The following is a 23,340-nucleotide window of genomic DNA, read 5'->3' as shown; positions in this document are numbered from 1 at the left end:
TTTTTCAGAGATTCCGACAGCTACTCATTGAGAACATAAAAATTCTGAAGAATGATTAATAATACAATGAATATATAAAAAGGTAGAGTCTCAAAAAGTCAAAATAGTTTCAAAAAGTAGGAAGAATATTCAGTAGAAAAAAAAAAAAAAAAAAAAAACTTTAAATCAAGGTTTTTTCTTTTTTTTTTTTTTTTGAAAACACATCCATTAATATAAGCAAAATAAGAGATATTAAAAAAAACAAAAAAAAAAAACAATATATATACCACCAAGAAAACTTTTACTTCATTGTTAGATTAGCAACCTTTATGAGGTTTACACTGGGGCCCTGTACTCTCTGTAAAATGCTCTGCTCAGTCCGTAAGTTCTGGTTACAGATCGGATCGAGCACTTGAACTGTCATCTACAATTATTTCACGATATTGAATCGAGAGTTTCGGCCAGCAAGCTTTGGAATCAACAATGTCAGAACACCTATGTGTGCATTACTCTGGAATACATATTGTTCAATACTAAGCAGGCTCAAAGATCAGAGGAGCTGCTGTGCCAGTACAAATAATTTGATCTAAGGGTCAATGTGAACAATTATTGAGATACTGTTGACTATCAAGCACAGTTTCAGCGGTCTGATGTGATGGACAGTCTCCTACTATGAGAAGAGTGAATGCTCTGACAACGTGTAATCAATATTACTAATTCAAAGAGGTCCTTGTCATCTTGAATGACATCATTTGTAATGTCAAGCCCTAAACATGAAGATACTATCAACAAGTGTGAAAATTAGGGGTGTTAAAAATAATCTTTGCATCGATGCATCGCGATGCGGCCTTAAACTATTCAAATAGGATGCTGAGGAACGGCCGCATCGATAAATGGACGACGTTATCCCGGCTCCCCCCGCCTCTCCCAGGACAGCCCTGCCGGCTGCCAGTGCACTCAAAAGTTAAAAAAATTAGTGTCAGTGACTTTGTTCCAGGGACCCTTCCTAGTAAGGGTTAATGTAAACTGATGCTTGATTGATTACCTTATTATCTCCCCATCTTTTCATCGCTGTCACTCTCGGCAGTCAGTCACGTGCCCTCTGGCTGGCCGATCTCCTCCTCCCCGCCAGAGGTAAGGAGTGCACGAGACTGACAGCGATGAAAAGAATCGGGAGATAATAAGGTAATCAGGCATCAGTTTACATTAACCCTTACTAGGAAGGGTCCCTGAAACTGAGTCACTGACACTAATTTGTTTTAACTTTTGAGTGCACTGGCAGTCGGGCAGGGCTTTCCTGTGAAGTGCAGGGGGGCTGCTATATAATGTAAATTGGCAGTGTTATGTCAATAGGGGGGCTGTGTTATGTCAATGGGAGGCTGTCTAATGTTAATGGGGGGCTGTGTTATGTAAATGGGGCCTGTGGGCAGTAATCGTGATGAATCGATAATCGTTCACATGATAATCATAATCAAATCGAATTGTGAGACCAGTGAAGATGCGCAGTCCTAGTGAAAATGGGGAATTACTGTCATCACTGACTATGATCTGTGAATCGAGGCAGGTTTCACATTTTGTTTCTCTGATCATATCAATGGAATGCATACAGTGCTTTGAGGACCAGGACCATTAAAAGTGGACAGATAATCTGAGTAACTGTTTAATTCAAATGAGAATTATATGATGTAGAGTATATGTATATTATTTGAGGAGAAAAGGCCCAAAGTAATTTGTATGGAATTTTATGCAATAAAATACACACACACAGATTTGCTTTTGGCTATACTTAAAAGAGTATGTTTCTATTTTTTTTAATTCTAGAATCATACTTAACTAGGTGGATGCAGCATCTGTCCCCAGGCACCTCTAACACTGAGAACCAGAGCGATCGAACACCACTGATCGCTCGGTTCTCATAGCTCTGTGAGCAGAGGGCTGCTGACTCCTCACTGGAGTTTGGGCTGTGGAGGAGGGCGGGAGCGGCTGGCTCAGGATCTCAGTGGCTCACAAAGAGGCTGAGCCGGGCGCCGATCCAGGAATGTGGGCGGATCCCGACTCCATGGTTGAGATTACGCCTGAGCCTGGACCGACTCTGTGACATCAGCACAGAGCGGACTTCAGCCCGCTCTATGCTAAAAATTGGTCAAGGAGTGCAGAACGATCTGCACTCCTGTGATCCACAGAAGTACAGCCATACAAGCTTTGGTTGTACTTCTCCTTTAAGCAAATAAAGCAAAAATTGATTATATTTTTCCCCAAAGGACATTGCTGATTTTTTCCAAACTATCTGAACAGGCAAGCAATAGATCTTTAATTAAACAGAAACTACAGATAAATGTCATATACTTAAATAAAAAAAGTGGCATTGCAATTATTTATTCAAAAAAAATATCAATAGATGTATTGGTGTACTCTGGAAAAAATTAGTACACCATTGGCTCTTGAAGTTGGTATTGCCTCCTGTTACAGAAATTACTTCTTGTAGGCATTTTGTAGAACTGCCCCCCAATCTCTGACATCAAAATTTTGGACCACTTTCCGTGCAAAGGTCCTTCGGTTGTAAGATGTTTGGGGTTTTGCTTGCATGAACTGCACCTCGTAAAGGGAATCAAATCAGGTTTTTACTAGGGCAATCCATAACCCTTTATACCTTCACTTTGAACTATTCCTTGGACATGCTAGTGTACCTTAGATATTTATAACATGGAAAGACCCATTTCCAATTCAACTTTTGGACAGATGACCTCACATTTTCATTAAGCACACTTTGATAAGATGCAGAATGTATAGTTGATTCAATGATTGCAAGCTGCCCAAACTCTAAGGTAGCTAAGCAACCCCAAACATTAACATTACCATCACCATGTTTCACACAGTTGAAATGTGGTCTTCGCAGTGAGGTAAACATCTCTACTGTTGCTGTAACCAAACTCTAAACTTTAATTGATCAGTCTTTAACAGATTGCTCCAGAAAGGCCTGGGCTTACCTATATGTTCAATGGCAGACTAATCTTGATTTGAATGTACACTTTTTCTTAAACAGAAAACACAGGCTGAATAGATGCAATCTCTTTTTGATTATACAGTAGATGAATGCACTTTGATCACAACTGTTGTAAGTGTTACCTGAACAGCCCACAATGACATTTTGGGGTTCTTCAAGATTTTTTTTTTTAGTATGAAACAGCCAGGTTTTGGGTTTAATTTTCTAGGCCATCCAGAAATTAGAAGTCATTTTAAATTTTTGCTACTAGTAGATATTTTTCCTTACAGTGCAATGACTCGTTACAAATGATTTGGTAATCTTTTTAAATCCCCTGCCAGACCCATAGGCTTTCAAAACCTTAGAGGTCTCTATTAATTTTGGCATGGTGACACACGCGTGCTAAACACAGAGCAACAGTGTGAATTGGTACTAAAGAAAAAAAAAATATGGAATACACAGTGTAATAGTGTATCACATGTAGCATGACTGATTTCCATGGGTAATGTATGTCGGTCATCAAATTCTTACATGTCGCAATTGAGTTTAATAAAATTCTATTTAGAATTATTGATACAGTGAGGAAAAAAAAAAGACGGACCTTAAAGCGGAGTTCCACCCAAAAGTGGAACTTCCGCTTTAGGTAGTTCTAACCACCTGACATGCCACATTTGGCATGTCATTTTTTTTGGGGGGGGGGAGCGGGTACCTAGTTTTGACAAGTACCCGCTCCCACTTCAGCTCGGAGCGCCGCGGCGCCCTGAGCGGAAGTTCTCCTCTCCCCCTCCCTCCCTGCAATCTTCTGGGACATGTCAGAGGTCCCAGAAGATTGCCGGCCAATCACGACGCATAGCGCAACTCGCACATGCACAGTGCGTACCTGGCTGTGAAGCCGCAAACTGTCACAGCTGGGTGCCCACACCAGTGATGCCGGCGCTGCAGAGCAGAGAGCGAGAAGAGCGACGTTCGGGTGGCCGCATCGCTGGACCGTGGGACAGGCGAGTGTGTGTTTAGGCTGGAACTCCGCTTTAAAGCTTTTGTTTTGGATACAGTGAGAAAGCTTATAACCCCTGTAATTTTTTTTTTTTGCCATTTGTGTTCCATTGGGAAAATTGTTCTTCACACCCTGTCCCATAGCCCAAACAGGAAGCAAGAGGAAATTCCTCCAACGTGAGAAATGCCTGGTCACCCCCAGAACTAATTTCCCCATTGGTCTAGTAAACTTTCACTTTTGGTTAGAACGATAAAAAGGACAGATAGAATGTGTGAATCTCCCTAACAAGGGTACAGACATCAGTAAAGAATTGACAGGTGGTCTAATCACTCCTCACTATTCAAAAACTTAAATAAAAAAAAAAATAAAATAAGAAAAAAAAAAAAAAGTTTTTACTTTTAGTTATACTTTAAAACACAATAAAGCTCAGCAATTGAACATACCTTTAGGAATGACCACACATTTTTTTCAAAGGCATTTTTGGCTTCATCAATTTTCTTCTGGCAGTACTCCAGAAAGGCTCCAGTGCTGACTACATCCTGTAACTTGTTTGATCGGTTAAGGAACTCCTGCTCTGTGACCACTTGACTGACATACACATGGAAGTGCTGGGCTTGTGGATGCTGTTGTGTTGGCTGAGTTTTCTCGGCTTCAAATGTTACCAGCTTGCCACCAAACTGTGCAGAGGGAGAGAGATAGATAAAAGAGAGGTCTTAGAACATATACACAAGGAACTGATCAAAAATCTCAGAACTACACAGTGACTTGCTTAAGATTTTCCCCCTGCTGATGGTCTAAAATCTTTTCAGTTCTAAGAAAACATTGCCTTTTGTCTTCATTGAACACTGTCAAAGACTAGGTGTCATAGGAAAGAATTTTCTTTATTAGGGAACATAAAACAACCATTGGTTATTAGTTACTAGATAAAGTTTCACTGGACATCCAGCTACATGACACAACAATCAGATTTTTTTTACACTTTGCAGCGGAGCAAAGAGTGAGAGGTGTCACACTAGTGGATGGAGGGCGGGAGCTGCCGGAACGTTTCACATGAACAAGCTGGTGATTGGTTGTTAGGACTGCCCAGCTTCCTAGAAATCTATAACCTGCTGGTGAATGTTAACCCTCATAACTTCGGCAGCTTTCGCCCTCCATCCTGTACTGTGATATGTCCTACTCTCCGCTCTGCAGTGGGGTTGGGGGGTTGTGCCGGAGGCTCCGGGGGGGGGCGTGGAATCAGCAATGCAGGTAGTGGTACATGTAGCGGTAGTGCAAGAAACCCACATGAAATCTTCTTAGGTTACTGATCCACAATGATCCCAACGCACTCTGAATGGCACCCCAATGCATCTTTCCTAACTTATCTGATTTGCATTGCTAAAATTAGTTATTGTGTGTTAGGAGGCACATTTGAATGGGCTGCTGTAACCCAACACATGCAAATGCATTGCAAATATGTAATTGGTACCCCCTAATATATAATGCTATAATATTAGTCTAGTCAGGAATACATCTAAGGGTTCATGGACAGTCTAGTCAAATGCTGAATTTTCCATTCAAAATGTTTGCAGCCGAGTTCAAATGAAAATGCAGCCTTTAAACATGCACCTCAAATGCAGGAAAGCAATGCCCCTGCACATAAGTTCTAAATCAGCTAATATAAAATAACACTACAAAATCCCAATTAACCGCAAATAGAAATATTACTACTAAGCTGTACAGAGCCCTCTGAAACAGCAAAGCAGTCACAATGCATGTTACAATAGTACATCTACAGCCTTGGCCAAAAGTTTTGAGAATGACACAAATATTCATTTTCACAAAGTCTGCTGCCTCAGATTGATCAGATGAATAGCAATTAATTGCAAAGTCCGATTGCCATGAAAATTAACCTATTCCCGAAAAAAAAGAAAAAAACCTTTCCACTTTAATTCAGCCCGGCCACAAAAGGACCAGCTGACATTATGTCACGTGACTCACGTTAACACAGGTGTCAGTGTTGACGAGGACCAGACTGGAAATCACTCTGTAATGCTGATTGAGTCAGAATAACAGAGTGGAAGCTTTAAAAAGGAGGACGGTGCATGAAATCATTGTTCTTACTGTTAATTGTGGTTACCTGAAAGGAAACACGTGCAGTCATCATTGCTTTGCACAAAAAGGGATTCAGAGGCAATGATATTGCGGCTACTAAGATTGCACCTAAATTAACCATTTATCAGATCATCAAGAACTTCAAGGACAGGGAATCAATTGTTGTGAAGATGGTTTCTGGGCACCCAAGAAAGCCCAGCATGCGCCAGGACCGTCTCCTACAGTTTATTCAGCTGTGGGATCGGGGCACCACCAGTGCAGAGCTTGCTAAGGAATGGCAGCAGGCAGGTGTGACTGCATCTGCGTGCACTGTGAGGTGAATAATTTTGGAGGATGGCCTGGGGTCAAGAAGGGCAGCAAAGAATCCACTCCTCCCCAGGAAAAACATCAGGGACAGACTGATATTCTGCAAAAGGTACAGGAACTGTACTGCTGAGGACTGGGGTAAAGTAGCGCTACTATCAGTCTTGTGTCAGACTAACAGTAAAGCATCTTGAGACCATTCATGTGTGGGGTTTCTTCTCAGTCGAGTGGGCTCCCTCACAATTTTGCCTAAGAATGCAGCCATGAATAAAGAATGGTACAAAAACATACTCCAAGAGCAACTTCTCCCAACCCCCAACCACCCAAGAACAGTTGGGTGACGAACAATGCCTTTTCAAGCATGATGGAGCACCTTGCCATAAGGCATCTGCGTGCACAGGGAGGCGAAGACTTTTGGAGGATGGCCTGGTTTTAGGAAGGGCAGCAAAGAAGCTAATTCTCACCAAGAAAAGCATCAGGGACAGATTGATATTCTGCAAAAGGTTTAGGGATTGGACTGCTGAGGACTAGGGTAAATTCATTTTCTCTGATGAATCTCCTTTCCAATTGTTTGGGGCATCTGGAAAAAAACCTTGTCCGAGGAAGAAAAGGTGAGCGATACCATCAGTCCTCTGTCATGCCAACAGTAAAGTATCCTGAGACCATTCATGTGTGGGGTTGCTTCTCAGCCAAGGGAGTCTAAGAATACAGCCATGAATAAACAATGGTACAAAAACATCCTCTGAGAGCAACTTCTCCCAACCATCCAAGAACAGTTTGGTGCCGAACAATGATTTTTTGAGCTTGATGGAGCACCTTGTCATAAAGCAAAAAAGCGATAACGAAGTGGCTTGGGGAACAAAACATAGAAAATTTTGGTCCATGGCCAGGAAACTCCCCAGACCTTAATCCCATTGAGAACTTGTCAAATCCTCAAAAGGCGAGTGAAAAAAAAAAAAAAACACCACAAACTTTGACATACTGCAAGCTTTGATTATGCAAGATTGAGCTGCTATCAGTCAGGATGTGGCCCAGAAGTTGATTGACAGCATGCTAGGGGGAATTGCAGAGGTCTTGAAAAAGACTGGTCAACACTACAAATATTGACTCCTTGCAAAAACCTAATATAAAAATGGTCAATAAAAGCCTTTAACACTTATGAAATGCTTGACTAGCCTGACAAGTCGCGCTAGTGTGAATGGGGTCTGAAGCAGCAGACTTTGTGAAAATGAATATTTGTTTCATTTCTCAAAACTTTTGCCCACGGCTGTACAGGTTTAATATTTGGGCACTTCTCTGCACCAATGGTCTACTGAATCAAGGTTGATTTTCTTTCAGGGAGACCGAACTCAGACAGCATGTGAAGGACTCTTTACCCTTGAAAAGTTTACTTAGAGGTGAAAACCTGGAGGTTCGTCAGGAACAAAGAGAAGAAAATAGGACAAGTTTTTTCACATTGCACTCACACTGACAACATCAAACATTCTCTCTGCCAAAAAGCACACTTCACCAGAAGGAAAACACACATACATTAAAAAGGCCACAGAAATGGTATACGTGTGCTTAATTTCACAACGATCAAAGTGTTATTTTTAATGACTCTGCTAGCTTTGTTGCAAAATAAAAATCACTTACAGAAAATGAAGCTCCGACAGGCCGGCGCAGCCACTTAGGAGGTTTCTTTAAAGGTATTACAGTACTCTGCTGAGTGGTCTGTTGAGGGAGCTGCAAAGGAGGAAGAGGTTGTCCGGTGCCAAATGGATCCAAGTTTCCAAATGATGAAGAAAGCTACATGGTATAAAACAAAAAAATACAACAGTCACATACTAAATGTACTAATTTGTAAAGTATACAATTTAAGGAAAAATCAATGACATACAACATAGGTCAGTAAAGCACACTTACTACAATGCATAACCACTTTGTACCCGGGCAAATTCTGATACTTGGCTACTACATGTAAAAATCAATTATTTTTTTTGGCTAGGAAAGTACTTAGAACCCCCAAACATTATATATAGGTTTTATCAGAGGCCCTATAAAATAAAATCAGGGGTGTTGCAATTTTTTATATCACATGGCATTTGCGCAGCTTTTTTTCCAAATGCAATTTTTTGGAAAAAAATACAATTTATTGAAAAAAGAAAAAAAAAAAACAAACTTACCCCAATTTTTTTTTTTTTTTTTTAAATTTGAAAAATGATGCTACCCTGAGTAAATAGCTAACTAACAGGTCACGCTTTAAAATTGCATGTACCCATGGAAAGGTGGCAAACTACGTTACTTAAATAGGTGACGCTACATAACGTCCTTACAGGTTACCAGTTTAGAGAGTTACACAGGAGGTTTGGTGCTAGGATTTTTCCTCTCACTCTGGAGTTCACAACAATACCTCACAAGTGTGGTGTGAGCACCATTTACATATGTGTGTGGGAGTAACTTATGCTTTCGCATTTGCTTGCACAGGGGGATAGGAGTGCTTGAAATTATTATTTTTTTTTTCTCAATTTTATCTCATGTGTCGGAAATACTTCTCAGAAGTGACCTCATGCTGATAACAGAGAAATGAAGCACCAGAGAGAAACAACACTTAGAGCTTTGGAGAAAGACAAGTAAACAACACAGATATAGATATATGCGATTTAGATTTCATAACTGAGGTTTACACCACTTTAACAACTTAAGGACCAAGCCTATTTTGTTTACAAATTAAAATCAGTATTTTTTGCTAGAAAATTACTTAGAACCGCCAAATATTATATATATATATTTTTTAGCAAAGCCTCTGGAGAATAAAAAGGCGGTCACTTTTTGTCACGTGGTATTTACGCAGCAGTCTTTCAAACGCAATTTTTTTCGGAAAAAATACATTTCACTGCATTTAAAAATAAACTAAACAGTAAGTTTCCATTCAGACTGGTACGGCTTGTCAGACGACTTGCTCAGCCTGACAAGTCGTGCACCATCGCTTCCATAGTGTAGTACAGGAGCCGTTCTAATAGGAGCGACACAAGTTGCTCCGACTTAGAAAAAGGGTCCTGTACTACTTCGGGGCGACCTGGAGGCGACTTGCATAGACATTCATGTTATGAAGTCTGTGCAAGTCGCGCTGCACGCGACTTCACAGGTCGCCCCCGGAGTCGGAGCGACCTAATGTGAACGGGGCTAAAGTTTTTTTACATATTGAAAAAGATGATGCTATGCTGAGTAAATAGATACCTAACATGTTGCGGTCTAAATTGCGCACACTCATAGATTGGTGACAAACTTTGGTACTTAAAAATCTCCATAGGCGACGCTTTAAAAAAATTTTAACGGTTACCAGTTTAGAGTTACAGAGGAGGTATTTTCTAGAACTATTGCTCTCGCTCTGGCGATCGCAGCGATACCGCACATGTGTGATTTAAACACCATTTTCATTTGCGGACGCGACTTACGCATGCATTTTCTTTCGTGCGTGAGCTCACGGGGATGGGGGCGCTTTAAAATTATTATTTTATTTAATTTTTTATTTTTAACACGGTTTTAAAAAAAATAAATAAATAAATCTGATTACTTTATTGCTGTCACAAGCAATGTAAACATCCCCAGTGACAGGTACTCTTTATGGAGGGATCGGGTGTCTTAAAAGACCCCCAGACCCCTCCACTGCACTTCAATGTATTCAAAATGCAGAAATCGCTGGGATAACGGCTGAGCGGCTGCTGAGCCGCATCGGCTGTTATCTCCTGAAAGCCGACCGCTGGCTCTATAAAAACGGTACTGGGTTGATGCCTGCAGGTACTTCGGTTTGCGGGAAGTGGTTAATATGATTATGAATATGAAGCAGATTCACAATTGAATGCAAGTAGAATATTAACGATTTACCTTATCAGCCTGCTTCTGGCTCAGATTGTCATTGCCTCCACCCATAATGGAATAAATACTAATGCGGCCATCAAAAGAAGCAGCAGAGAGCACAGCTGGGTTACGGGGACACCATTGGATATCAAAACACCACTGAGTGTTTGTTGGCAGTTCATATAAAATCTGGCAAAAAGCAAAGAATAATGACAAAAAAAGAATAAATTAATAAAGAATTGATTATTTCTGCATTCTTTTTTTTTTAATTTTATCCTAGTATAGTAGAATTTTCAATATGGCTTGATATTTCTTCAAAAAGCACTAGGATTTGTTTTCCTTGTCATCAACTTAAAGGGTTACTAAAGCCAGAACTCTGCATTCACTATATTTGGTCTCCCACAGTACACAGAACATGGAAATGCAATTATTTTAGTAAATATAAACTGCTAAATACCTTTTCTCATCAGCAGTATATAGCAGTCTTGTGATTTCTATCAGTGTCTGGTTAAAGCTTGTAGGAGGAGTTTTCATTCTATGACTGTCCAATGAGGCTGCATGACCCTCTGTCTGGACAGTGCTGATCACATGCACTCTCCCAAAAAAAAAAAAAAAAAAATCTGTAGCAATACACACCAAACTGAGCATGTGCAGAGTGGTAGATGGATTTGGGACTGTGGAAGAAAGGGAGGACCAGAGAAGACAGGTTCGAATAGCCTTTTTACACAATGCGCAGGATTACCTCCTTAGGTTCCACAGTGGGTAAAACAAGCATGCTTTACTGCATATACAGACTGATTTTACTGTTGTGGGTTTAGTAACACTTTAAAAGCAACAGTTTAAGTTACCCCAGACAGAGAGCTCGACCAGATTTTAAAATCATCACAAGGTCTGAACTTTGGTGTATCAGTAATAGGCCAGAAAATAGCACAGGTGCATACAGTACATAAAACTGACTCAATGGTTTGAATTTTGGTGCAGAAGAATCCAGCAATAGCAAATGAGAACAAACTCCAGTTTTGGCCCCCCCAGACAAATTGGTTTCAGAGGTATCTGGTAGCAGAAGTTCAGTGTCAATATTAATATGACAAATGACAAAGGCAGTCCCATAATAATTATGGCTGGTCTTCGATCTGAGCTCGATTTTCTCCTATATGTCAAAATCGCATGGCTATACCAAAGCAGGACTAAATTCACCAAACCTATTTTAACACACATAGTCATCACTGCAACAACCTGCAACAATGTTTGAAAGCATGAAAATGCAGATTTTAGGGGGAAAAAAAAACTCCCAAGTGAAAAAAGGTATTTTAAGTACACTATATTGTCATAAGTATTGTGACGCCTGCCTTAACATGCACATGAACTTTAACGGCATCCTTGTCCGTAGCATTCAATATTGAGTTGGCCAATTCTTCGCAGCTATAAAATATTCAACTCCTCTGGAAAGGCTGTCCACAAGATTTAGGAGTGTGTATGAGAATGTTTGATCTTTCTTTCAAAAGCCCATTTATGAGGTCAGGCACTGATGTTTCACGAGAAGGCCTGGCTTGCGGTCTTCGCTCTAATTCATCCCAAAGGTTTTCTATCAGGTTAAGGTCAAGACTTGCTTTGTGCACTGGTCCAAATCATTTGGTGGAGGGGGGATAATGGTGTGGGGTTGTTTTTCAGGGGTTGGGCTTTGTCCCTTAGTTCCAGTTAAGTTGTCAGCATACCAAGACATTTTGGACAATTTCATGCTCCCAACTTTGTGGGAACAGTTTGGGGATGGCCCCTTGATGTTCCAAAATGACTGCGCACCAGTGCACAAATAAAGTGCATAAAGACATGGATGAGTGAGTTTGGGCTGGAAGAACTTGACTGGCCTACACAGAGTACTTACCTTAACCCAATAGAACACCTTTGGGATGAATTAGAGTGGAGGACTGCGAGCAAGGCCTTCTCATCCAACATCAGTTCCTGACCTCACAAATGCCCTTCTTGAAGAATGGTCAAACATTCCTAAAGACAGACTGATAAACCCTGTGGGCAACCTTCTAAGAAGAGTTGAAGCCCTTATAGATGCAAAGGGTGGGCCAGCTCAATATTGCTCTAGGGACTAAGACTGGGATGCCATTAAAGTTCTTGTGCATGTAAAGGCAGGTGTCCCAATACTTTTGACAATATAGTGTATTTTTTATGCAGTTCTATTGACTGCAGTTCCCTCAAACAGCCCTAGATAAAGCCTAGTACAAAATAGGAACACTCCTAAAACAATAAATCTGTATTTGTGCACATTGCCTAAAATACCTCGGTAAATGCAAAATAAAAACCTCAAAAATGCAAAAAAAAAAAAAATGGGATTTTTGGCTTACTGTAAAATCCATTTCTCTGATGTTTATTGACGGACACATCTCCTGGTATTCATAACCATTGGGTTATACTGTCCCCTACAGGAGTAAGACACTAGGCAGAAAATAATTTTGGCTACAACCATAGGTAGTCACAAGGGGTATACTCCCTCTCTCTGCTATAGCCACTCAGTTTTGGTACAGCAGTGTCAGGAGAATAATATCTCCACAGAGGGGTGGGTGCTGTGTCCGTCAATGAACATCAGAGAAACGGGTTTTACGGCAAGTGAAAAATCCCATTTTCTCTTTCGTTCATTGACGGCCACAGCTCCTGGTATGCATAACCATTGGGACTGCCCAAAGCAGTGTTAAATATGAGGGGTGGGAACAACCAAAAAATTGCCAAGGCTAAAATTAGCCAACCAGGCAACAGGAGCTCAACCAAACAACTGGAGCCCACCTGAAAAAACAATACACCCTCAAAAAGGATCAGGTCCTCTCAACAGCAGTCTGCAAAACCTTGCGGCCAAAAGAAGCATCCGCAGATGCCAACACATCCACTTTATAAAACTTTGTAAAAATGTGTACCAACGACCAGGTGGCCTCCTTGCAAACCTGCGTCACTGACGCCTGATGACGAAAGGCCCAGGAGGCAATTAACGCCCTAATAGAGTGTGCCTTGACAGGGAAAAGAGGAACCTGACCCCTGATGGAATAGACCTGAACCACCGTCTTTCTGATCCATTCGGAAATAGTCGCAGAGGAAGCGGACAACCCTTTTCGAGGTCCGTCCTTGAGCACAAATAGTGAGTCTGACTTTCTGAAAGACTCTGTAGCTGCCAGGTACACCCTAATTTCCCGGACCACATCTAAGGCATGCAAGGCAATTTCCGTCTGATGTTTAGGCTTGGGACACAGGGAAGGCAACACAATGTCTTCGTTAAAATGAAAATCAGAGACAACCTTTGGTAGGAACAACTGACAGGGGCAAAGAACCACCTTATCCCTGTGAATCACCAGATAAGGTGAACATCAGGATAACACCGTCAGTTCCGACACCCTGGGCGCAGAGGTGATAGCCACCAAAAAGGCCACCTTCTGAGACAGCATAAGCAGGGGGATCTACCAAATATTTTCAAAGGGAGGCTTCTGTAGAGCTGAAAGCACCAAATTAAGATCCCAAGGCGGCAACGGAGCCCGCACTGGAGGGACCAAATGTCGTACACCCTGAAGAAAGGTACGCACCAGGGAATGTGTGGCCAGAGGTCGTTGGAAGAAGACCGCCAAAGCGGACACCTGGCCCTTGATGGTACCCAAGGCCACTTTCTGTTCAACCCCTCGTTGAAGGAAGGTGAAGGTTAACATTCGAGCCACGAGAAGGAGTGAGGATGAACCCCAAGAGATTCACACCACACAATGTACATCTTTCACGTACGATGGTAGATCTTCCTAGAAGTAGATTTCCTAGCTTTCAACAGGTTAGGAATCATCGACTCAGATAAACCTCTATCCATCAGCACCTGGCGTTCAACTGCCAAAGCCAGCGACAGTAAAGCAGGATGGAAGATCGACCCTTGGGACAGCAGATCCTCCCTGAGAGGAAGCTTCCAAGGAACGTCGGCGACCAGCCGCACCAGATCGGCGTACCAAGCCCGGTGAGGCCAGTCCGGAGCCACTAAGATTACCGTAATCCCTTCTGCCTCGATCCTGCACAGAAGCCTTGGCAGAAGCTTGAGAGGAGGGAAGGCATAAATCAGCCGATACTGACCCCACGGGGCCATCAGCGCGTCTGTGGCGTCCACCAGAGGATACTCTGACCGAGCCACAAACCTCTGCACCTTTCTGTTGAGCCGAGGCGCCAACAGATCCACCTTGGGGGTGCCCCACCGGAGACACAGCTGATAAAACACCTCTGGGTGAAGGGACCACTCCCCTTGGTCCAACGCCTGCCGACTGAGGTAATCCGTCTGCCAATTTTCCACCCCAGGAATGTTTATGGCGGAGAGGGCTTGAACGAACCTGTTCTGCCCACCTTAGAATGCTGGCTACCTCCAGAGCCGCCAGGACACTTCCTGTGCCCCCTTGGTGATTGACATAAGCCACGGCCGTGGCATTGTCAGATTGAATGCGCATTGGACAACCCTGAAGACGATCCGTCCAATGATGCAGACCCAGTCTGATCATTCAGAGTTCCAAGACATTGATCGGAAGTCTGAACTCTTCTAGCATCCAGATCCCCTAAACAGAATGCTTGCCTAGGACGACACCCCAGCCAGAAAAGCTTGCATCCATGGTGACCACTGTCCAATACAAGGAGAAGAAGGATTTTCCCAGCCGAAGCGCCTGAGGACTCCCGTCGTTCCCCAACTCACCTGGATCTGATTGTCCAGAGACTGCGGAGTCTTGCTCCATTTGGTCAGAATCTCCCTTTGCAGAGACCTCCTATGGAACTGTGCAAATGGAACCCCCTCGAAGGTAAATACCATCAGGCCAACACCCGCATGCAAGTCCGGAGGGATGACCATCTCTTGGACAGCAGGAGACAAATTGCAGCCTGCAATTTCTGGAGTTTGTCCAGAGGAAGGAGCACTCTGGCTAATGCCAAGTCCAGAGTCCCGCAGAGTTCGTATTGTGATCTCCAGGTTTTCCACCAGAGCAGAGGGAGACTCCACTCGCAGAAGGAGATCGTCCAAGTAGCCCAGTACCGTAATCCCCCATTGGTGTAACACTTTTGTGAAGACCCAAGGGAGGAAGAGGCGAGACTAAAGGGTAACGCCACAAACTGATAATGCTCCTCTCCCACAGCAAACCAGAAAAAATGCTGGTGACTGGCACATATTGGAATGTGAAGGTAGGCATCCTTGATATTGATAGAGGCGAGGAAATCTCCCTGATGCAGAGATGCCACCACCGTTCGAATGGATTCCATTTTGAACCCGCACAAAGCAGTTGAGCGCCTTGAGGTCCAGGATTGGAAGCACTTCGCCTTCCTTCCTGGGAACTGTGAACAGGTTTGAGTAAAAACCCTGAAAACGTTCCGTAGTCAGAACCGGGACAATCACCCCTTGAAGGAACAGGTCTTGTACCACCCGAAACAGGCACTGTAAGCGGTATGGGGACAGTCGCAGGTTGGAAGGAAAAAGTCTTGCCGGGGTACAAGAGCGAAATTCAATCTTGTAGCAGGATCGAATGACTTAGTGGACCCACTTCTCTTGTACCAGGGAAGTCCAGGGATCCGGAAACCAGCAAAGACGTCCCACCACCCCCTAAACGGGTGAGGGCGCACCTTCATGCTGAAGGAGCCTTGTCCTTGGGTCTGGAGAAGCCCGATCTTGGCTTGCCAGACCAGGCTAGTTTGGATCCTCCTGAAGGGCTTCCAGCCTTTGTCACTCGACCCTGAGGGGCGAAAAAACTTCTTATGAGCTCTATGACCAGGGGTTCCTTCCCCCCCTGTGAGGCCTTTAATGATGTCATCCAGAGTAGCTCCAAAAAGGCGATCTCCTTGGAAAGGAAGAGGAGTCAAGGCAATTTTTTAAATCTGTTCCGCAGACCAGCACTTGAGCCAAAAGACACGCCGAAGGACCACTGCCAAAACAGAGAGGAAAGCCATCAGGGGAGCCGCATCCAAAGAGGCATCACATATAAACTGCAGCCCCTGGACCAGCTGGTCCGCCAGCTGGGCAAAGACAGAGGGAAGCTGTTCCCCCTCCAGGTCACGGCGTAAGAGCTTAACCCACTTGGTCAGAGTTTGCGACACTAGGGCAATGGTGAATACCGGCCTCATTGCTGAACCAGCCAGAGTGTACATATTGCGGGCCACAGTATCCGCCTTCTGGGCAGCCGGATCCTTAAAGGTCAGGGACTCTTCAACCAGAATCATGGTTGCCTTATTAATCTGGAAACCGGAGGGTCCACCACCGGTGGCACGGTCCACTTCTTAAGAAGGGACTTCTCATAGGGGTAACGCCTAGTAAAGCGTTTAGGAAACCCACGGGGGACGCTTTGGTCCTTCCCACTTTTTAGCGACAATTCTGTCAAAATAGGCAGGGAAAGGAAACACCTTTACTGCTCTAGATGGCTTGTGAGTGCCAAAGGGTACCTGCGCCTCCGTCGCAAGCTTCAGCTGTGTCCTACATCTTTCAGGTCTCACGCCCAGATAAGGAGGAACCCGGGGGTCTGACCGTCCCAAGGAGGGGCCCACATCCACCCCAAAATCCTCCAGGGGGAGAGGGGGGACAGCTACTCACCATACCAGGAACCAGGTAGGCACCACTCCAGACAGAACCAGTCTCCATCGCAATGGGCAGGTTGTCAGCCAGGAGGAACACTGCGACTCAGATCGAGACCCGGTCAAATGCGATCTTGCTAGGCGCTTAACTCGCAGGCCAGCTCCCGACCAGTGGGGCTATGTCGCGGCCGACCTAGCGCGGAGCTGAGGTCTGCACTCGATCGCTGGCCAGACTGGGGTGACCACTGGATCTAGATTATCCAGCCCGTTGCCCAGTCCGGCAGTTGATTGTAGATCTCACAGGAAAAATCCAGGAGAAGAAAAATTCTATCTAAAAAGAAAAAACTTTGCCAAGACCAAAGATCCCAGCAAGGAATTATGTAGGTCCTTACTCCTGACTAGGCAGAATAAAAATGGAGTGGCTATAGTGGCAGATAGAGGGAGTATACACCCTGGTACTGCCCACGAGTGAAGCCAGAATTATTTTCTGCCTAGTGTCCTCCTCCTGTAGGGGGCAGTATAACCCAATGGTTATGAATACCAGGAGCTGTGTCCGTCAGTCAATGAACGAAAGAGAAATGTGCATTTATTATTCTTTTTTAAAAAGTGAAGTTATCCTTTAAAGCAGATCTTCACCTTCTCCACATTTCTGATACTCACCCGCCCAGCAGATCCAGAGTTGTCCTGCAAAATCCTCTTTGCCTCTGCCACCGCTCAGTTCCTGCACCACCATCTTCTTGTGTGACATCAGGAGGCTGCCGACTCTTCCAGGGTTCATCCGGCGAGCATCCCGATAATGCGCTGCTAGGCCTGCCCCCCTCCTCCTTTGTCAATAAATGACTATGCCTCCTGGGATATGTAAAGCGCATATCCCAGGAGGCACAGTGAGCATAGTGCATGTCATTCGCCTAGGCGAAGGGCCATACATGGGGGCAAAAAAAAAAAAAGAGCGCTATTTGCATTGTGGAGAGGAGGAGTGGTGGTGAGGAGTAAAGTTCAAATTGAGAGTGAAGATATGCTTTAAAACAATACACATTGGACAAGGCTGTGATTTGAGAATAGAGAAAAAGCAGCTAGCAGCTCACGGGTTTGTTTTTAAATTTTTAATACAATCAGCAAGCTATTTGTTATATTCCCAACAATAGTAATAATAGCAAAGCAGTAAAACCTGACTGTCTTACAGTGCAACCCCCTCCTCTTCCAGCCTGGAGATGAATGTACAGGAGGTTACAAGAAAATTGCACGAAGGCAAATAAATGTAGACTGAAGTAATAGTTAAAAAAATAAATAATGTATAAATGGATTGCTGGTAGTCTTTTATATCTGCCTATACTAAAGTTAAAGTGACTGGCACCTCAATAGCAGCTTTTTTTTTTTTTTTTTAATATCTCTTTAAGGAACTCACCTCTCCAGTGTTAGGATTTGAGCAAAGTATTTTTGAATCCTTTCCACAGCTCAGCAACAGTTCTGGGTCTGCTGCACTCCAAGCAATAGCCAAAATCCCCCTGAAATGAAAAGCATAAAATTAGAAAAAATTCTATGCCATGACACAGCCTCATTAATATAAGCACTCGTTGACAAACTGGCCAACAAGTCACACAAGAATTTTCAGTAAGTACTTATAATAAAGTGAAATTTGAAGACAGACACTTTCTCGCTTGAAAAAAATAAACACACCAAAAGAGCAGTGCTCAAACCTTGTATGATTTTCCATCACCCTTAAGGGAGAAGAAGCAAATCTGAGATCCCACATTTGAATGACAGGTAGCCGGTCGTCCTCTGATGATAAAACCATTTGGGTAGCAACATCAGGGTGCCATGCCATGCCAGAACAATGCATCTGATCAAGAGCAAAAGTAAAACAAAGTAAGAAAACCACAAAGGATCAAGGAAATGAAAAACATGTGTGTGAATGGCAACTGTACCCTATTGCTGTGGTCGCTGACTTTCAAAATTGGTTCATTTTTCCGGAGATCCCAGACAGTGGCCCGACCACTGGGGCTTGTAGAAGCTAGAATATGCTGAACTTGCCTGTTCCATGCAATACAACCTATGTCTTCTGGAGGCTACAAGAAACAATATAAAAAGATTTAAAGAAACATTTGCTATTGCATTAAATACACACTTTTCAAGATGAATGTCCACAGAATACCACAAAAGAGGTCTACCAACAAGGCCCATACAGATCGCTAGTGATAAAAAAAAATTGAATTTTTGTCTAACAGTAAAATCCTTTTCTCTGATGTTCATTGACGGACACAGCTACAGAATCTTCTTGGCCACAGACGCAGCCAGCTCTTTACAAGGTCCATCCCCAAGGACAAATAGTGAGTCCGATTTCCTCAAAGATTCAGTAGCCATCAGGTAAACCAGGTAAACCTTAATTGCCCGAACCACATCCAAGGAATGTAAGGCAATCTTCTCAAGGTGTTTAGGCCTAGAACACAAGGAAGGCAACACAACGTCTTCATTTAGATGGAAACCAGAAACAACCTTAGGAAGGAAAGACTGACAGGGACGAAGCATCACTTTTTTTCTGTGGACCACTAGATAAGGTGAACAACGCAGCCAATTCCGACACCCTGCGTGCAGAAGTAATAGCCACCAAGAAAGATCTTCTGTGTCAAAGCGAGCAGAGGAATCTCACACATTTTTTTAAAAAGGCGGTTTCTGAAGAACCGACAGCACCAAATTGAGGTTCCACGGAGGCAACGGAGACCTCACGAGGAAGCCAGTTGGCGGACCCCTGAATAAAAGTATGAATCAAGAAGCGCGTAAACAACGGGTGTTGAAAGAAAATCTCCAAGGCCGAAAACGTGGGCGTTGATTTATCCCTTTTTGGAGGAACTTCAAGATTCTAGCCACCAAAAATGGAACGGGGGAGATCCGCCGAGCCTCTCACACCACGCAATGTACACATTCCAGACGCAATGATCTTCCTAGAAATACACTTTCTAGCTTTCAACAGCGTGGAAAATCACAGATTCCGACACCCCTCTATCCCTCAGCAACTGGCTTTCAATAGCCACGCCGTTAAAGCCAGCGACTGTAATGCAGGATGGAAGATCGGCCCTTGAGCCAGAAGATTTTCTGTAAGAGGGAGTATCAAAGGAACATCGGCGACCGACAGTACCAGATCTGAGTACCAAGACCGGTGAGGCCAGTCTGGGCCAGTAAGATGACCGGAATCCCTTCTGCCTCGATTCTTCGCAGAAGTCTTGGCAGACATTTTAGAGGGGGAAAGGTGTATACCAGACAATACTGGCCCCAAGGGGCCACCAGAGCATCTGTGGCGTCGGCCAGAGGATCCCAAGACCTTGCTACAAACCTCTGCACCTTCCTGTTAAGAGGAGAAGCCAACGGGTCCACTTCAGGGGTTCCCCACCGGAGACACAGTTGATGAAACATCTCCGGGTGAAGTGACCATTCTCCCTGGTCCAACGCCTGCCGACTGAGGTAGTCCGCCTGCCAATTTTCCACCCCAGGAATACGCACAGCAGAGAGGGCACGAACAACGTGTTCCGCCCAACCTTAGAATGCCGGCAACTTCCTGGGCTGCAAAGACACTTTTTGTGCCACCTTGGTGATTGACATATACCACGGCCATGGCATTGTCTGATTGAATCCTGACCGGGCGCCCCAGCAGACAATTCGTCCAATGGGTTAGGCAAAGCTTGATCGGCTGAAGTTCCAGGATATTGATCGGCAGTTTGGACTCCTCCAGAGTCCAAACACCCTGAGCACAATCCGTGCCCAAGACGCCTCCCAACCTGGACAGGCTGGCATCAGAGGTGACCACCGTCCAGTACAGGGGAAGAAAGGATTTTCCCTGTCAAAGAGCTGGAAAGAGATGCAACCAAATCAGGGACTCTCTCGTACCCCGTCTCAACTGAATTACATTCTCTAGAGACTGTAGCGCCTTTTTGTGCGCAGCCGTAGTGGAAGAGTAATCATCCTCACTATCAGAGCACTCAGGGTGCGTGGACGCAGATCCAGTAGGGAGACTTGCGTCCGCAGCGGCCAAATCAACCTCAGAATCTGAGGAGACAGAGGATGCAGGTGGAGGTTGGGGGTGCTTTTTGCCCATCCTGTTTTGCAGAACAATATCTACCTTGGACACTAGTGACTCCAGGACTGCCGTCATACCAGACAAAGCGGACTGAGCCCCAGAGGCCCCCACAGCCTCAGAGTTGGTCAGATGGAGAAACATGCTCCAGGGACTCCATGGTGAACCCAGGGACCACCTTTGCAAATTAGAGAAAAACGCTACAAAAAAATCCCCACCGCCACACAGGCGGCACCACAGGTCCCAGCACACCAAGTTGCTGCTATAGCAGAACCGTTTACACCCATAGGGACTCCACCGGCCCAGGTACAGAGCAGAACGTCCAGCTGCACGCCGTGCAGCGATCAGAGAGAAAGAGGAAGTGCAGGAGTAAACACTAGAAGCCCACCGCCGAATCACCGCTCTGTAGGCTTCAAAAACATGGCCGCCACTTTATTCAATTGGAAACTACAAGAAAATGGCTGCCAGACTACACAAACATGGCTGCCGATAGATACAGCAGCCATCCATGACAAAATGGTGGCTCCTGAGACCCCCAGAAGCTAATAAGCAGGAAGGGGGGCCCCAGCCCCCACCAGGACCATCCATCCTAAAAACCGCTGGGTTTTTTTTACAGCTGATGGCGCGCTCTCCCCCGGCCCCCATCACCCGATTAACATCCCCAAAACAGCTAATCCTGTACGGTCACCCCATAGGGGAGGAAGAGAGGGGGGGAACTCCACAGCGGGACTCTGATAAATGTGGGAGGGGCCCACGTCCAACCCAACAGTCCATCAGTGAATGGGGGGACACTACTTACCACACCATGGAAACCAGGTGGGTGCCACTCCAGGTAGGCCACCGCACTATCTTGGAATTGGGGTGCTGCGAGGCCTACTCAGGCCACGACCAGGTCTGAGCGTCCTCGTGAGATAGTCCCCGTCCAATGGGGCTATGTCACGGCTGACTTAGTGCGGAGCGGAGATCTGGTCGTGCTCGCTGGCCGGACTGGGGAGACCATAAGGATCTAGAATATCCAGTGCGTCGCCCAGTCCGGCAGTTGATTTTAGTTCCCACAGAAACAGAAAATATTAAAAGAGGAAAAAAATCTATTTAAAAAAAGAAATAAATGCTAGGACCAGAGATCCTTGCAAGGAACTAGGTCCTTACTCCTGACTAGGCAGAAATAAAACTGAATGCCTATAGCAGGAAGTGGGAGTATACCCCCTGGGACTGCCCCATAGGCGGGGTCAATTTTTTTTCCTGGCTAGTGTCCTACTGTAGGGGGCAGCATAACCCAATGGCCAAGAAGATTCTGGAGCTGTGTCCATCAGTGAACGAAGGAGAAACATAGTTTTAGATACAAACTTAAAGTAGAACAATGGGCAAAATACAAAATTTGACATCATCTATATTGTTAGCATGATTAACTCTTCCCTGTCCCTATGCCCTCTTTAACCACTTCAATACCAGGCACTTTTATTTCCTGCCCAGGCCAATTTTCAGCTTTCAGCACTGTCACATTTTGAATGACAAATGTGCAGTCATGTAACAGTGTACCCATTTTTTTAACCTATGTCTCACAAAAATAGACCTCTCTTTGGGTGGTTTTGTTTATCACCACTGTTTGTTTGTTTTTTTTAACATGTTTTTCTTAGTTTCTGTTATAACATTTTGCAAATATATATATATATATATATATATATATATATATATATATATATAATTTTTTCAATTTTTTTTTCTTTTTTACACTGTGATTAGAGCAATACAAAATACTACAGTAACACTGTACTATTCTGGGGAAGTAATCAGCATTTTTTTTTTTGTACACATTATGATTGTTTATACCAGTGAATATCACTGCTAAAAGCAACCATTTCTACTGAATAGAACCAATTCATTCAGCGTATTTTGTTGTGGTTGGCTGTGATTGGTCACATCTAAATCACATGGTACAGATGGGCTGTGATGAGCCCTGTCTCTACCATGTGATCAGTGTGACCAATCACAGCTAGCAACACAGATAGATGGCATGAAAGGAAGCCATCCATTATTTACAATTGTCATGTTATCTGCTGTGATTGGTCACAGCGATCACATGGTACCGGCAGTAAACCGGTACACTGATCAGTCATGGGCTGTTTCTGATCATATGACGTTCACCCGGATCGTCGAATGTCCAGCCCAGCCGTCAATTGACAACAAGCTGGGCGGGAAGTGGTTAAGGTTAAAAAAAAAATAGAAATAATACCTGGTGATCCTGCCAGCAGAACCTTTGCAGATACACTTCCTTTGAAAGGGTGACAAAGCTCCTCCTATTCAATAGTCACCCTTGAGCCATTGTACATGCTAGGGCTACAGGTGGGCTTTGCTTAACACGTTGTCACCACTAATTGCAGATCCTCCAGGCAGTCAATCAGTAGCTGGCCATACCAAACTCCATATATTGACTTTATGGTTGACTGCAAGTCAGTGCACACTTCCCCGGTGCTTGAGGGCAATGTTACTTCTGCAGGATCTTGCATGTCCCAGGAAAATGGA

General features: G+C 44.2%; 1 protein-coding gene across 9 annotated transcripts in view; it reads right to left on the bottom strand.

The window, feature by feature from the left end:
* SEC31A (SEC31 homolog A, COPII coat complex component) overlaps nucleotides 1-23,340 on the bottom strand; it is a gene marked incomplete at its 5' end in the record, with an annotated part of 114,559 nt that overhangs the window by 74,155 nt on the left and 17,064 nt on the right. For all 9 annotated transcript variants that reach the window (XM_082243636.1, XM_082243637.1, XM_082243639.1 and 6 more), the window contains 6 exons: nucleotides 4,400-4,633; nucleotides 7,989-8,141; nucleotides 10,221-10,382; nucleotides 18,157-18,256; nucleotides 18,449-18,591; nucleotides 18,677-18,817. In XM_082243636.1, the coding sequence (XP_082099762.1) occupies nucleotides 4,400-4,633; nucleotides 7,989-8,141; nucleotides 10,221-10,382; nucleotides 18,157-18,256; nucleotides 18,449-18,591; nucleotides 18,677-18,817 (933 nt within the window). The remainder of the gene's footprint in view (nucleotides 1-4,399; nucleotides 4,634-7,988; nucleotides 8,142-10,220; nucleotides 10,383-18,156; nucleotides 18,257-18,448; nucleotides 18,592-18,676; nucleotides 18,818-23,340) is intronic.

Source organism: Pelophylax lessonae (genome assembly GCF_965119305.1).
Source record: "Pelophylax lessonae genome assembly, chromosome: 1".
NCBI classification, from domain to species: Eukaryota; Metazoa; Chordata; class Amphibia; order Anura; family Ranidae; genus Pelophylax; species Pelophylax lessonae.
The sequence above is the reverse complement of the archived record's forward strand: the minus strand, read 5'-3'. Positions and strand labels throughout refer to the sequence as shown.